We start from the raw sequence: 15434 nt of genomic DNA, 5'->3' as shown, positions 1-15434 counted from the left end.
ATTTGGCACTTAATGAAATCTCAATAAATGACTGACAGGTTAAGAACTGTGCCTGCGATGCATTATACATGGACCACCTAGAAGTTTCCATTTAAGCTAGTCAGAAGGAAGAGTCAGGTGCCTCTGGGAGGCTTAATATCCAAACCCAAATCACATGAGCCATCACCAACTGGTGCCCAGAGGCCCTGGGACCTCAAACTGGCAATAATGCTGCAGAGTTTTTCTTTTTTTTTTTTGGAGCAATAAGAATGAATCAAGTCTGCATAAACCAAGGAGAAACATATCACCCTTCATACACAGAAAGAGTAGCATGAAATTGCCTGGTTCTCTCCAATCTAATTGAAAATCAGATATGAGCGTTTGATTTCAAACATCACAGGTTCACTGATGCGAGGGGCTTGTTTGAATAATGTTCTATCAATACATTTAAGCTGGCTGGGAGGAGGGAAAGACTCAGAGATGGGCTGGTTGCATGCCATGCCAAGCCCTACTCCAGGATCTCAATTCTCCTTCCTTCTAAGACTGCGACAGCCACCACTCTGCCATTGCTATGGCTAACCACTGTGATTCAGCCCTAGGAAAAGAGCAAATGTCCTGGTGTCAGTAAATAGCACAAAACGGGGAGGGGGTGAGGGAAGGGAAGAATTACAGTAATGCATTTTCATGCTTAAAAAAGGTTTTCTTCCCACTCTCCCACTTGCTTTGTGAAACTTCTCACGAACAAAGGACTTTTCTTGTGCGTGACGGCTGGCCATATGTGATCTGCTTTCAGAGCTCCGGGTCCATGTGAAATCCCAGGGTGAAAAGGAAACTCAGCCGGAAAGCCTGGGGTGGCTGAAGGGAGAGCTGGCTCCTTTCTGCTTCTAAGGCATGCCACCAACCCAAACACAAGCAGCTGGAGTTCAAAGCGGGCCTCCTCCTGGGATTCTCCCCCGACAGAACTCAGAGCTGGCAAGTCTGTGCAAAGAAAGACTGCCAGAGTCCTCTAGGTCTGCAGGACTTAATAACTAGGTTTCTATCCTGCATCACCTATTCGGGATGACCCACTTAGACAATGTCCTCCATTTACAATGGCTCTCAGAGAGGTCTCTGGGAAGATGTCATGAGGCTTCCTGACATCTCTTTGCCCCTCGGTACAAGTTCCAGGGAAAAGCAGAGCTGCTATCTTACAATGATGTTTACAAACAGCCAGCAGTCAGAACACTAAAGATTCACTATTTCTGTTCTCAGAACTGTTGCTTCCTGATTTCTCTGCTTTCCTATTGAAGTTCATCAATTCAGATCCCCACACGTATGGAAGGAAAAAGTGGAATTGTCAGAAGTAAACATCAGCAGAAATCTTGGCCAGAAGTAGCTAAAGGATGTGGCCAGGCAAGATATAAAACTGGACAGTAATCCAGGTTACCCAGAAGAATTGAAAGGGAACCCAAACTGATATTTGTACATTAATGTTCATAGCAGCGCTATTCACAATAGCCAAAAGGTAGAAACATCCCAAGTGTCCATCAAAAGGTGACTGGATAAACAAAATGTGGTACACACAGGAGTATTATTCAATCACAAAAAGTTATGAAGCTCAAATGCATGTGTGCTCAGCTGTGTCCTACTCTTTTCGACCCCATAGCCCGCTAGGCTCCTCTGCCCATGGAATTTAATTCCGAAACATGCTACAATATGGCAAATTTGAAAACATTTTGCTATATAGAAGGAGCCAGGCAGAAAAGGACAATTACTCTTTGATTTTGTTTGGGATGATTGAAAAGGTTTGGAAAAATGGTGGTGATGGCTGCGTAACATTGTGAATGTACTTAACACTACTGAGTTTTGCAGTAACAGGTGGTTTAAATGATGGAATTTTATGTTATGTATATTTTTCCACAATTTTTTTTTCTTAATTAGATGGTAAGACTCTCAGAAGCTGAGATTCTGTCTTAGCCATCTTTGTACCTCTAGCATCTAGTATATTCCAGCTCAGAGGGGCAACTTCACAGACATCTGCCAAACAGACCACATTTGCAGTAGAATGGTTTTAAAGTTAATGCCATAGCAGTTTATGATGCACTCCTACCCAGGTCTCTGATATCTCAGGGTCCAAACCACATCAGAGCTATCATTCCAAGAAATCACAAAATGATCTCATTTGCAGAAATAAAAATTCATCCAGCTATATTTCTCCGAAAGCTTTATGTCCATAGAGGTTCTATACAAATTCACAGAGATTTTCTTTCTCATCCCACAGAGGTGAACATTGGCATTATATTCCAGGTCATTAACAGTAGCACTGAAATGGCCCGAGACCCACATCTACTTGGCATAAGACAGAGGCAGCTCTTGATAAGATTTGAAAGTCATCTGTGCAAAAATGCAGAGATCTGAAACAGGTCTATCGAGTAATTTTTCCCACAACCCTCAACTAAAGCACAAGGGCTGCATTTATTCAACACATATTTATTGAACACCTAATCTCTGCTGTGCACGTACATGTGGTTAGTCACTCAGTCGCGTCCGACTCTTGCGACGCCATAGACTGTAGCCTGCCAGGCTCCTCTGTCCATGGGATTCTCCAGGCAAGAACACTGGAGTGGGTTGCCATTTCCGTCTCCAGGGCATCCTCCCAACCCAGCAAACGAACCCAGGTCTCCTGCAGTGCAGGCGGACTCTTTACCGACAGATGCTAGGTGCCCACCATTCAAGGATGTGGTGTTTAGTGGATTTTCTCAGATTCTCAATCTGTGACAATCAATCTAACAGTTAGCTCATTTCTAAATCATTCTTAGCCAGAGGACATGTTACTTTAAAAAAAAATGTCCTGCTCACCAATTCCAATGTGTGTGTGTTTGAGTGGGGAGCAGAGAGAGGGCCCTTCCACCACCACCCTCCTCCACTAACGAGCAATTCTAGGACACCAGCTAGACATCCTGCAATTCAGTTCTGACCTGGAGATAGCATCAGATCCCACATGCTAAGGGCTCGGTCCTACAAGACAGTCCCTGCTCCATTTCAAATGCCACATTTGAAAAATACAAATGTATTTTTCCATTTCAAAAACACACTTATCTGTGTTTTTCACCAACCAGCTACAGATCCGAGATTCAATGACCCCCCACCCTTGCGCTCAATTAGATTGCTAAAGCAGCTTAAAGTGCTCGCTTCGGCGGCACATGTACTGGAATTGGAACGATACAGAGAAGATTAGCATGGCCCCTGCGCAAGGATGACACGCAAATTCGTGAAGCGTTCCATATTTAAAAAAAAAAAAAAAAAAAGATAAAGCAGCTTAAAGAACCCAGGAAATCTACTCCCTAGATTACTGATTTGTTATAAAAGGATCTAACTTGGGAACAGGCAGATGGCACAGATGCACAGGAAAGGGCAAGGTGCTTCCATGCCGTCTCCAAGTGACTACTCCTCTGAATCTCCATGTGTTCACCAACCCAGAAACCCTGAGAACCTTGTCTTTGTGGTTTTTTTATGGAAGTTTCATTACATACATGTGTTGTCTTGATTTGTCTGCCCCGTGTGTGCGTGTGTGTGTGTGTGTGTGCACGTGCACACTCAGTTGCTTAGTCATATCTGACTCTTGGTGGCCCCATGGACTGGAGCCTGCCAGGCTCCTCTGTCCACGGGATTGTCCCAGCAAGAATACTGGAGTGGGTTGCCACTTACTCCTCCAGGGGATCTTCCAGACCCAGGGACTGAACCAGCGTCTCCAGCATCTCCTGCACTGGCAGGAGCCACCTGGAAGCCCTTGTCTGCCCCATGATTCCCCTTAAAGAAACACACCTTCTGCCACTAGCTGCTTCTGCCCTATGGTCCAGAGGAGCTGACATCCCTTCGGCTCCAAGAGTGTGTGTGACCCAAGCCTGGCCAATCAAAACACTCTGTCTTGCCCCCACATCCTCCCTCTGGAGCCATGAGGGGTTAAGAGAACCAATCAGAGCCAAAGGGACTCCATCCTGAAACTTGTTGGAACTGAACGGAATTGAGAAAAGGGGATAAAAGCCTGGAGTTGCTGTCATCTTGACACCACAAGGAAAAGAGCCTGCCAGGAATAGAGTCAACACAGAGGAGAACACAGCTGAATGGGGATGGCAGGACACTGATGATGTCATCTGAAACCCTGGATTCTGCCCTGCCTGAAACCCATCCTTGAACTTTTCAGTGATCTGAGCTTTTGATCCCCTTCATAAGCCAGTTTGAGTTATGAACTCCTTGACTTCTAGCAGCATTTCACTTCCCTTAAAAAAAAAAAAAAAAAAAAATCACACAGAACTCAATTTACATTAAAAAAAAACCTGAACTGCAAAAAACATGAACTTTTTTCATTTTTACTATATTACTTTTACTAATTACCATACTTATTATAAATTTCAGTTATTTTTAATATATTGTACCATTCATTATGACATTCTAATCCATTCATTATAACAGGACGAAGCAACTAATTAGATAGTGCAATTTTCCTATTTATAACTCTTTGAGGAAAGAATCAGGAAATGAGACCTTGCTTCTAGTATCTCACTCAACCTTAAGCTGGAAAAGTGTCAGATACAGCTGTGTTATTTATTACAAAATGGTTTGGCTCCATCTTCAGAAGTAGGAGTAAACTCAGTACCAAAACACGTCAACAGAAATTCAAAACAAAATACAGAGAAAACTGAACTGTTCTGTACCTTGTCTGCAACTGTATGCATCTGTCCAAACTCAACGGTACAGCAAAAACAGAGAGTTTTTACTGTGTGTAAATAAAAAGTGAATGAATCTTAATCAATATATATGTGTATATATACACACATATGTATATATTTACATATCAACAACACAAAACTGTCCAGGATCAGAGAAATCACAAGGATCACACACATTGCTTCATAATCAGCACACATGAATTTGAAAGAGTTCTGAAAATGAAGTCATCTCTCTAGAGTTAAGAGGATATTTTTAAATCTGCATTAATCACGGACAATACCTGATCTTTGTGAACGTGTGTGCAACTCCATGCTTCCTCTGTTTACTTCACGCTCACTAGAGGCGAAATACAGATATTTCCCTCCACTTTTTGACTTGGACTGGAAGCAGCAAACAAATAAGAAAACTGTACCCCCAAGCCCTGGAGGGGACAGGATGCCTCGCCAGAAGTGGTTCTGAAAAGAAGCTCCTCTAATAGTTTTCAAATCCTAAGTTTTCAAATCCTAAAGTGTATTCTTGCCCTTGACCCCTATGTTGACCTACCTTGCCAACAGGTTCAAGGTCAGTGGCAAATAATTTGATCAGATTTGAAAGCCGGGCCTGTACAGCTTTCACGTATCCAAAGCTCATGAGCTTCATACTTAGCTTTCTGGCAATGCATCCGCAATCATTACTAACTAGTTTAGAACTAATTATAGCATTAAATCATCAGGTTAAAAGCCCAGAGAACGTTCCCACTTAAGCATGCCTCCCTGAGAAGAAAAGTGCTATATAAATGGAAAGTCCTAAGGTATTACAGTAATTACGAGAGAAAGAGAAATAATTCACAGAAAGAGAACTATTTCACAGCAAAATTGGAACTTGACACCAAATAGCATTTTTGCAGCTGTTCAGATGGTTTTCTTAAAGTCGCCCAGAGAAACACACCTTCAGCTATTTAGAACTTTCCAGTGTCTGAAACGTCAGAGATGTGCCTTTTTCTTTCTGGATGACTCCAGTGCCTGGAGTTCAGAAAGGCAATTTTCCTAAAGAATAACAGGAAATGTGCCTTTGTGAGTTTGAGGCCCTAAAGGTGTTAAGTTCCCTGAGCAGGCACCCAGCAGAATATTCCACAGTGAAAGCAAGCAACCCAGGAGACCTACCGTAAAGAGAGAAACGAACATCCAGGTGGCGATCATGACCCCAACTCTCCCTCAGTTACGACCTGATCTTGGGAACCAGCAGCTTCTAAAGCTTCACCCCGGTTTCCCTGTCCTCAGCCGGACGTCCGACTTAAGGACACAGCCCTCTGCAAGGTCACAGCATTTCAGGTGAAGCAGCACGGAGCTGGCAACCTGTGTGTACACGTACCTGGCAGACACCGCCCCAGAAGAAGCGTACACACTGCAATGTGAACCGGCCGACTTCTCCGGTTCAAAGGTACCGTTTGGAACCGTGTTAGAGCCTTCAAGGGCAAATGAAACAGGAGTGTATTTATTTGTACACAGCTACTAATTATCGGATTACACTTTATCAGATCAATTATGATTCAACAAATTCGAGCTATGAGTTGCATTCAAAGGCAATGGGATAACAGAGCCCTGGAGAGGCATGGGATAGTTCCACTGTTTTGTTTTGGTTTTTTAAGTTCTGATGACTTACTTTATAATACAGACACCAGAAAGTGACCTTTAAGACGGTTTCCGTCCTGCAAAGCCACTGGCTCTGCACAGTAAGAAGAGTCACTGGACACTTGTTTACAGTAAAGACAAGTAACTCTATTAATTCAAACAAAGGAACCTTCACAAAGAGAGGAAGAAAACCCGTTTAGCAAAGTGGCAGGCACAAAAAGGGACGAGCCCTTCATGAAAAGTGAGACAAAATGAAGTCAAGACACAGATGCTCCTGTTAATGGGACAGGAATATTGGAATATTATTCCAATAATATTGGAATATTATTCTTGCCAACTGAGATACAAGAGTAAAAAATCCTACGTTTTAATCAGCTATACCCCAATACCAAATGCTTTTGGTATTAAAAATAATACAATAAAAATTTTTAAAAACCTACTTTTACTGAGAACTACTATTAAGAGGATTAAAAATAAACAACAAACAAAAAAACACCATCATCCTGTTTTTAAGAGATTTGGGAGAATGACACGGGAAGTTACATTCTCAGCCTCAGTTAGAATGGCTAACTTCTTGCTTCTAAGGCCAAGGGGCAGCCCCTCACCCACTGGCCACCAGAGTCAACCAGTATTTCTCAGAGTCAGGGCTTGCTATATTCTTGCCCAATTTTTTTTAAACTGGAGGATACTTTCTTTACAGTGTTCTGCTGGTTTCTGCCATACAACAGTATGAATCAGCCATAAGGATACAGGTCCCCTCCCTCTTGAACCTCCTCCCCTGCCCCTCTAGGTTGACACAGTGCACTGGGTTTAGCTCCCTGTATTAAACACCAATCTCCCACTAGCTATCTAGTCTACATATGGTAAAATATCTCTTTCAGTACTACTCTCTCAATTTACCCCACTCGCTCCTTCCTGAGTGTGTCCACAAGTCTGTTGTCTATGCCTGAGTCTCTATACCTGCCCAGCAAATAGGTCCATCAGTATCATCTTTCCAGATTCCATATATACGTGTTAATATACAATATTCGTTTTTCTCTTTCTGACTTACTTCACTTTGTATAAGAAGCTCTAGTTTCATGCACCTCAACACACTGACTCAAATGTGTTCCTTTTTATGCCTGAGTAATATTCCACTGTATACCATGTACCATAACTTTTGTATCCACTCACCTGTCAATACCTTGCCCTATTCTTCAATAGGTCTTTTCTCACGCAGTTTTACCTGCTTTATAACATCTCTAAGATCATTTTCATTCTCCTTTAAAAATTCTATCAGACAAATCCTGTCTTGACTTCAGCTCCAATTTCAACAAGTGAAATTAAAAGAGGCACTTCTTTGAAACAGATACACACGCTCTTCTGCCACTAATCTCTTTTCCCTTTCTCCTCAGACATCACAGGTTCACTGATTTGAGGGGCTTGTTTGAATAATGTTCCATCAACACATTTAAGCTGGCTGGGGGGGAGAAGAAGGCTCAGATGGACTAGTTCGATGCCACGCCCAGCCCATGGTGGTCCTACTCCAGGATCTCAATTCTTCTTCCTTCTAAGACTCTAACAGTCCCTCTCCCCTAAATGTTCTTGCTCTAGCTCAGCTCTGTCCAATAAAATGTTTCTGCAATGATGGAAAAGTTCTATATCCACTCTGTCCAATATGGTAGCCACTTGCCATATTCTGGCTTTTGACTACTGAAATGTGGCCAGTGTGATGTAGGAACTGACCTTTTAATGTCATTTAATTAACTTAAATGCAAATTTGAATAGCTATGTGTGGTCAGTGGCAACCAGATAAGACTTCGCAGCTACAGCTCTTCACTTGAGCAACTTCTCTTCATGATTCAGACTTTAGCTCAAAGGCTGGGGGGGCCTCCCCTGATCACCCCACACTCCCTTTTCTTCTCTTCTCAGCACTCGTTAACACCTGAAATGACTCTGCCTGTTTGCTTTTTATTGTTGGCGTCCCCCCTTAGAATACAAGGTCCCTGAGGGCAGAAACCTTGCCTCTCTGATTCTCGGCTGCCTCTCCAGAACTACCCAGAACAGTGCGTGGCATACAGCAGACCCTTTGGAAATATGTGCCGAGTCAATGAATGAATGAATCAAGGCACTGGCCCAGGTGCTTCCTTCCTTGAAGGAATGGAAAAGAAGGAAGTCCACCTACCTTGGTGAGTGAACTGTGAATTGCATTATCAGAACTTTGACCTATGGAACCATGTTACACAGATCATCCAGAGCAGCCAGCTGTGCAATTCAAATGATAAAGAGGTAAAGGAGCCTCCAATCAGGATCACAAGGTTGGAGACTTGGGGGTCACAGCCTTGCGATCCTTCAAGGAGAGACAGGAAGCTCCTCCCATGGAGGAGAAGAGCCACCTCTGACGAAATGGCTGCAACCCTGAAGACGCAACACCATTAGTGCCAGTCCTTGTGGGAATGAGCTGTGCCAGCTACTGAGCACAGGCTACTGATCAAGACAGACAGGGTCCTCCTCCCGTGGGTGCTCACCTCCTCTGGAAGAGAAGGACACATCTGCAATACTAAGATGACACATTACCTCTGCGACTCCATGAGGGGGGCTTGGATGAAAGCACAGAAGGAAAGGAGATACTTCACCCAGTCTGGGGTAGTCAGGGAAGGCTTCCTGGAAGAAGATTTGATTAATCTAAATCTTGAAGGGGGACAGAGTTAGGGGTGCCATCGTGGTATGGGTTAGGGGTTAGATGTAACAGGTTACTGCGGAATGGCTATTCCAGGCAGGAAGAACAGCAAGGGCCAAGATACTTAGGTGTGCAATGGCAAACTATTCATACAGAACTGTGAACACTCTGGTTTTACTGGTGTGTAAAGGGTAACAAGAAATAAGACTAGAGAAATGGGTGGAGGGTGACATCACAGATCATACAGGCCTTGATGCCAAGGACTGCGTTTTATTCTTAGGGCAATGGGCAAGAGACTTTAAGGAGAAGGATGAAATGACTATCTGCTCTTTAATGATCTTCATGATCCTAGAGATGTACTGGTAGTGAAGGAACTGGAAAGGAGTGTGACACTTGAGACATATACTATGTAGAACAGGGTATAGAAAATACTGCCAGTGTGTCCAGAAGCCTGATACTGTCCAGTGGGCCAGAAGACAGGCTGCCAAGGTAGGCTGATGCAGTCACAGCCTTTGGACTGATTTTACAGCCTAATGCATGTGCATGCAAACACACACGTATATGACAATGGTACAACAGTGATAATCCGCCCAGCAAGAAGCACCATCTTGTCGGGTCAAGAAATGGCCAAGTTACTCTCTGCAGCTTTGCAAGGGACTGTCTCTAAGTGGGACTGGTTGCTTCAGATGCAAATTCATCTACTTAGATAAATAAATCTACTTATTGAGAGCTGACTGTGTGCTAGGTACTATTCCAAACATGATCTCCTTCAATAGTCACAATAATAAATGCATCTCTTAACAAGACTGAGATCCTTTATACCGCCCACACAGCTACATAGTGACTGTTTTCCTTTTTGCTATTTTTAAATATTTTTAATCTTCATTAGATAAAAAGGCACAGAACAGGCACATGGTTTTTAAAAATCAAATGGCAATAGAAGGGTTAGACTGTTCAAAATACTGATTCACTGCCTCCCATCCCTTAGTCTTGTATGACTGTCAACTCTTGAGAGTTATTTCTTACGTTATTTGCCAAATTTTCTCTATGTTTATCTTATGTTGCTGTTTTATATTTAAATTTATTTTCAATTGGAGGATAACTGCTTGACAATATTGTGTTGGTCTCTGCTATACATCACCATGCATCAGCCATAGATATACATATGTCCCCTCCCTCTTGAACTTCCCTCCCATCTCCCATCCCTTAGGTTGCTTATTTATCAGTTTGAAGCATTATCCATTGACTTCCCTCGTGCTTGTTCTCCCGATATTTTTATTTACTTTACAAATTTTGGTTAATTCTTCCTCAGTCTTCACATTAGTACTAGAGTCATGTGAAATGTGAAACTCTTCTCACAATTCCAGAAGTTCTGTAAAGCCTCCTAATAGCATTTTCTAAGCAGCTGAGTGGATCAGCAAATGTACTCACTTCACCGTTTTCCACAGCCCTTCAACCTCCTGCTCCTCTCTTGCCTGGCTGATGGCTGGACTTCACTTTGCAGGATCCCTTGTTTTCTGTACGCTGCCCGCTTTTTAAATTTGCTCCCTTGTTTTACTGGAGCATATCCTCCAGTACCTTTCTCCATACTCACTATAATTTTAGTCACTATTTTATTACAATTATATAAGCACATGATTTAAGGTGCCTAACAGTTCTATGGATTTTACTCAATGCCTTAACTCCATCCCTCCACTTCCCTCTAATTCTTTCTCCCAAGAAGTAAATGTTTTAATTTCTTCTAGATAATTTTCAGTAACAATTTTAGATTGCTTCTCTGCAGTTTCTCAGTTGCTGGCACTATTTATTGACTACCGAATACGGAAAATAAGGATCTATGTCCTCAGCACACAAGTGAACCTTTCCCACGGCCCTATTTTCCCATTATGTGCTCAGTTGATGAGTCGTGTCTGACTCTTTGTGACCTCACAGACTGCAGCCTGCCAGGCTCCTCTGTCTATGGGATTTTACAGGTCAGAATACAAGAGTGGGTTGCCATTCTCTTCTCCAGGGGGTCTTCCCGAGACCCAGGGATCAAACCCACATCTCCTGCGTCTCCTGCCTTGGCAGGTGGATTCTTGACCATCTAAGCCATCAGGAAAGCCCATCCTTCCAAGATAATGACACTGAAAATTTTAAAGATCAATATTATTATGATTACATAACACTACTTTCAGGTGAACCATGTGATAAAGTATAATGACTTTTCTGAATATCTTACTGCTTTCTCCAAAATTAATAACAATCCTTTGCCCCCTTTACTTAGTATTTTATATATTTCTCAGTAGTTAAAGCCCCAAATTTTAACCATATCTTTATCAGATATTCTATTAATTCCACTTTGGGAAAGAAATCACTTCCTGAGTCTGCTGACACATTTTGGGAGCAGAGCTGCGATTTCCCACAGACAGCTTCTAGAAACTTCCTTTGCCTCTTTCATGCTGGATCTCCTATTTCCTGCTTCACTTGTAGTTTTCTCTCCTGGCTTACTCTTTTTATTTCAGTGAACCACCTCCCTCCAGCTGGTTCCTGAAAAATCTGTATGTCTGACAATGTCATTTTTCTATCCTCACACCTGATTAAGAGTTTGGCTGGATAGAAAGTTCCAGCTTTTATTTTCCTCCAGACTATTAAAGGCAGTGCTCCCTTGCCTTCTAACTGCCAGCATGGCTGTTGAGATGTGAAGACCCATCCCTGATCTCTGCGTGTGATCAACTTTTTTTTTTTCATCCCTGGAAGACTATAGGATCTTCTCTTTGCCACCAACGAATTCTTAAAACTTTGCAGGACAGAAAGCAGACACGTAAGTAATAAAAAAACAAAAACACAAAACTTTGCAGACCTGACAGGATCCTAAGCTGTCACTGGGGAAGGCTGAGAGCCAAACAATTCATATGAAAGACTGCAATAGATTCAGGAATGCTTAGACCTTCTCAAAACAGACCAGTCCTCCTATTTTAACTATACACCTCCTTCAACTTGGTACCAAAAACTGTATTGCTGTCGTCTCCTTTCCTGCTGTCCTCATGCTTGTGGATTTATGCCTTCACAAAAATTGCCTTAAATGAAAGAAGCCAGCCACAAAAGGACAAATACCAGTGATTCCACTTATACGAGGGACTGGGAGGAGTCAAACTCAAAGGAGTTGATGGTTGCCAGGGGCTGGAGGGAGAGAGGGATGGGGAATCTGAATATAATGGATACAGAGCTTCAGTTGGAAAAGATGAGAAAGTTCCAGAAAATGACAGTAGCGATGCTTGTTTAACAATGAGAATGTACTTAGTGCTAAACTGTACACTTCAAAATGGTTAAAATGGGAAATTTGATGTTACACATGTTTTACCACAATAAAGTAAAAATACAATAAAACCTCCCTTTGAAATATTTTGTTTGGTTGGGAGCAAAGGGAGATTCATGAGTTCAATCCCCCTCATTATGCAGAAGTCTTTTGCAGATAATTTTTTCTTTTAACAATTCCATTCTTTAGGGCAGATCAGTAGTTCCAAACCTTAGGATAATAAGAATTTTTGTAAGGGCTACGGACACAAAACCTTGTGCTTCTTCTATAGATTGTACTTCATGGGTGATTCCAGGGGCGACCTTGATTTACCACACATCACTTCTCCCTTTAGAGTCTGACCCTCCCATGGTAAGATATCACCTTTGGCTGTATTAACAAAAGTGTAAAACTAAGAGCCAGAGAAGTGATGTTCTGGAGTAGGACACAGGTTCCTTTCTTGATTCCTTAATTAAGAAGGTTCAGGCTGGTGGCAAAGGGCTTTAGCTACCAAATGAAATACAGATGGCAGAAGCGGGCCATGATGGAGAAGGCTGGGTGGGTTGGAGGTAGCGTGGGCATGAAACCGTTCCTTCAGATCTCTAATATCTGAACTGCACAGACTCGGTGAAACTCCCAGCATTGATGATGCACAAGAAGAGAAGGCAATGTGAGGTTCCAGTTCACACAGGGGAGGATTTTCTGTCACCTGGGCACCGGCCAAATAAAGCCTGGATGACCACTGGAAAATCAGGCTCTGGTTGCTGGCAGAAAGACCGCTTGGGAAGGGGAAGCTGGGACTGGACTAGTTGACCTTTAAGAGCCCTTTCAGCCCTGGGATTGTCTGTGAAAGGTTCATGCCCACAGACCATAAGCCCAAACTGTAAACAAACGCTGTGCCCCACCAAGCCAGGTAGTAAATGTGGTGTGCCCTATTTTAAGAACCTAAGCCACTAAGAAAACAGGTTCCTAAGAAAAGGGATATATGATTACAGGCAACATACAAGCCACAATTCGAGTCCACCCTTGCCTTTCCAAAATTTCTCTTTTTAACAATGTGAACCTCTAAATGCAAATGACAGTAATTCTCAAAATGCTCTCATGCAAGTAGTCAATGTTTCCCCCTGAGAAAAATATCACTGGCTTCATTACTTCCCATCAAGACCTTCAACCTAAGCTAGTATGGTTGATTTTCCAAAACAGATATCTTCTAGAAAGCTTTGGAAAAGTAAGCAAATAGAGTGTCACAAGAATCACCTTTTCTTGTTTATAAAAAGGTACACTGTCTTTCTCCAACACTCCCAAAGCACTTTCTGCATGTTACCAGGTTGAAGCAGTATTTCTTTCTACTTACTGCATTCACTTTATTTTTCAGTTATTTTAAAAATTTTAGTCCCTTTTAAAAAATGAAGTAAAATTGAGTTACAGTGTTTATTAGAAGAATTCCCTGGCGGTTCAGTGGTCAGGTCTCTGCACTTTTACTGCAAAGTCCTGTTAGTTTCAGGTGCACAGCACAGTGATTCAGGTATATATATAAATATAAAAGTTTTCAGATTCTTTTCCCTTATAAGTTAATATAAAATATTGAGTATAATTCCTTGTGCTATACAGAAGGTTGCATTCACTTCTTTTTGTAATGGACCTTCCATTTTATCTCTAGCAAGATACAAAATAACACCACCACAGACTCTTGAACTTTCTGTTTACTGGTTTCCTGAGCTCAAAATACTTTCAACATTCAGCCTATGCGATTCTTTCTAAGTTACCAGTGGGTACAGCTTTTGCAAACAGAGGGGTCAGAAAAATGACTGGGGAAGACAGTGCTCTAAACACATGCCTCCCACATCCAATCATAACCACAACGTGTGCTAAGTAGACAGGCTGTACTGCGCTCCCATCTTTTACCCTAGCTAACGTCACATCTCTGTGATTTTGATTATCTAAAACTATCAATCTTCTTGGCAACTTCAATAGAATCTTTTCCTAATGTTATAAAATGTAAAAATGAAAACTGATGGATTACATGACTTCCCCACCCCCCCCCCAATTGCTTTTTTTTTTTCTTTTCAAAAAACAGAAGTCACTGAAGACCTTGCATGCCAGTATGCCAGTGACTCCCACTGGTCTCTCTTCTGGGAGCAGCAGGTTAACACTAGTGATGAATTACGTGTTTATATCCCCAGGGCTGCCTAGCGCAGTGCCTTGCATATGGTAGCTGTCAGAATGTTAGGTTCATGAAATGAATGATGAAGAGAGGGAGAAGAAAGGTACTTTTTGAGATAGGGAACCTCAACCTCCCCATTCAAGTCATCATCTGTCTCTCCCCGTAGGCAATAAGTACAGAGAGACACGCACAGTGAGATGCTGTGCATCCCCCTAAAATGCAGCAGGACGATGCTGTCCATTCAACGGCCGGATCAATGATTCTGTCCAAGTCTTTTCCATACGATTCCTCATGAGAAAACCAAAAGAAACTGGCGATTAACCTAACATCTCGGTTTGAAGATTAAAATAAGCTACGTAGAGGAATTCCTTGGCAGTCCAGTGGTTTAGGACTCTAAGCTTCCACTGCAGGGGGCACAGATTTAACCCCCGGTCAGGGAACTAACATCCCACAAGGCTCATGGCCAAAAATAAAATTTTAAAAAGCTACATGTTTTCACTCCCTGCTGTACAACAGAAAGGTATTATTTGCTGCCTTTCAGATGAAATGCTGACTGCAGCCAGGAGATTCTGTGAGACTTCATCAAATTCTACAAATGGGAAATAATAATTCTTGGCAGGTTGATACAGAATAATCACTGAAGGCAACAAAGCACTGATTTTGAAAGCAAACCTCTTTATTCAGCCATGGTTGGATTGCCCAAGGAAATGTTTCAAATTAAGTACGCAAATTTCCTAAAACTAGTTGTCATATGGGGTTGCTTTCATGGATCAAATAAAAATAAATGCACTGGCTGGAGGGTCAAGAGGCTGCCACTACCATTTTCCACATCACAAATAATATTCTTGGAGCAAACCCCATGTGTATCCACAGGCTGGTTCTTATCTCAGTTACAGAGTAGTTGTTTACTTTTGAAAGAACAAATGTGTCCTCAGCCCTTACTTTTTAAATTATTTGAGTCAACAATAATGTAAGAGTGCAAATGAGACAGCCTTCTAATTAAAACAAAAGCAGTCTAAATCCCCAAGGAAAGTT

The 15434-nt window shown here is 42.1% G+C and overlaps 1 protein-coding gene and 1 non-coding gene across 8 annotated transcripts in view; one reads left to right on the top strand and one right to left on the bottom strand.

Moving 5' to 3' along the window:
* The window catches only part of PALM2AKAP2 (PALM2 and AKAP2 fusion), a 498977-nt gene that overhangs the window by 70039 nt on the left and 413504 nt on the right, over positions 1 to 15434 (bottom strand). Inside the window, exon 1 of one of the 7 annotated variants that reach the window (XM_065946820.1) lies at positions 5832 to 5959. The exons of the other annotated variants lie outside the window; for them this stretch is intronic. Coding sequence (XP_065802892.1) covers positions 5832 to 5867 — 36 coding nt within the window. The 5' untranslated portion in view covers positions 5868 to 5959. Of the gene's footprint in view, positions 1 to 5831; positions 5960 to 15434 lie in introns of those variants that run through there. 7 annotated transcript variants of the gene reach the window in all.
* Positions 3143 to 3249, top strand: LOC136143887 (U6 spliceosomal RNA). The gene has a single exon (XR_010658395.1). It is a non-coding gene; the product is annotated as a U6 spliceosomal RNA (small nuclear RNA).

This window comes from Muntiacus reevesi, chromosome 10 (assembly GCF_963930625.1).
Source record: "Muntiacus reevesi chromosome 10, mMunRee1.1, whole genome shotgun sequence".
Classification (NCBI taxonomy): domain Eukaryota; kingdom Metazoa; phylum Chordata; class Mammalia; order Artiodactyla; family Cervidae; genus Muntiacus; species Muntiacus reevesi.
The sequence above is the reverse complement of the archived record's forward strand: the minus strand, read 5'-3'. Positions and strand labels throughout refer to the sequence as shown.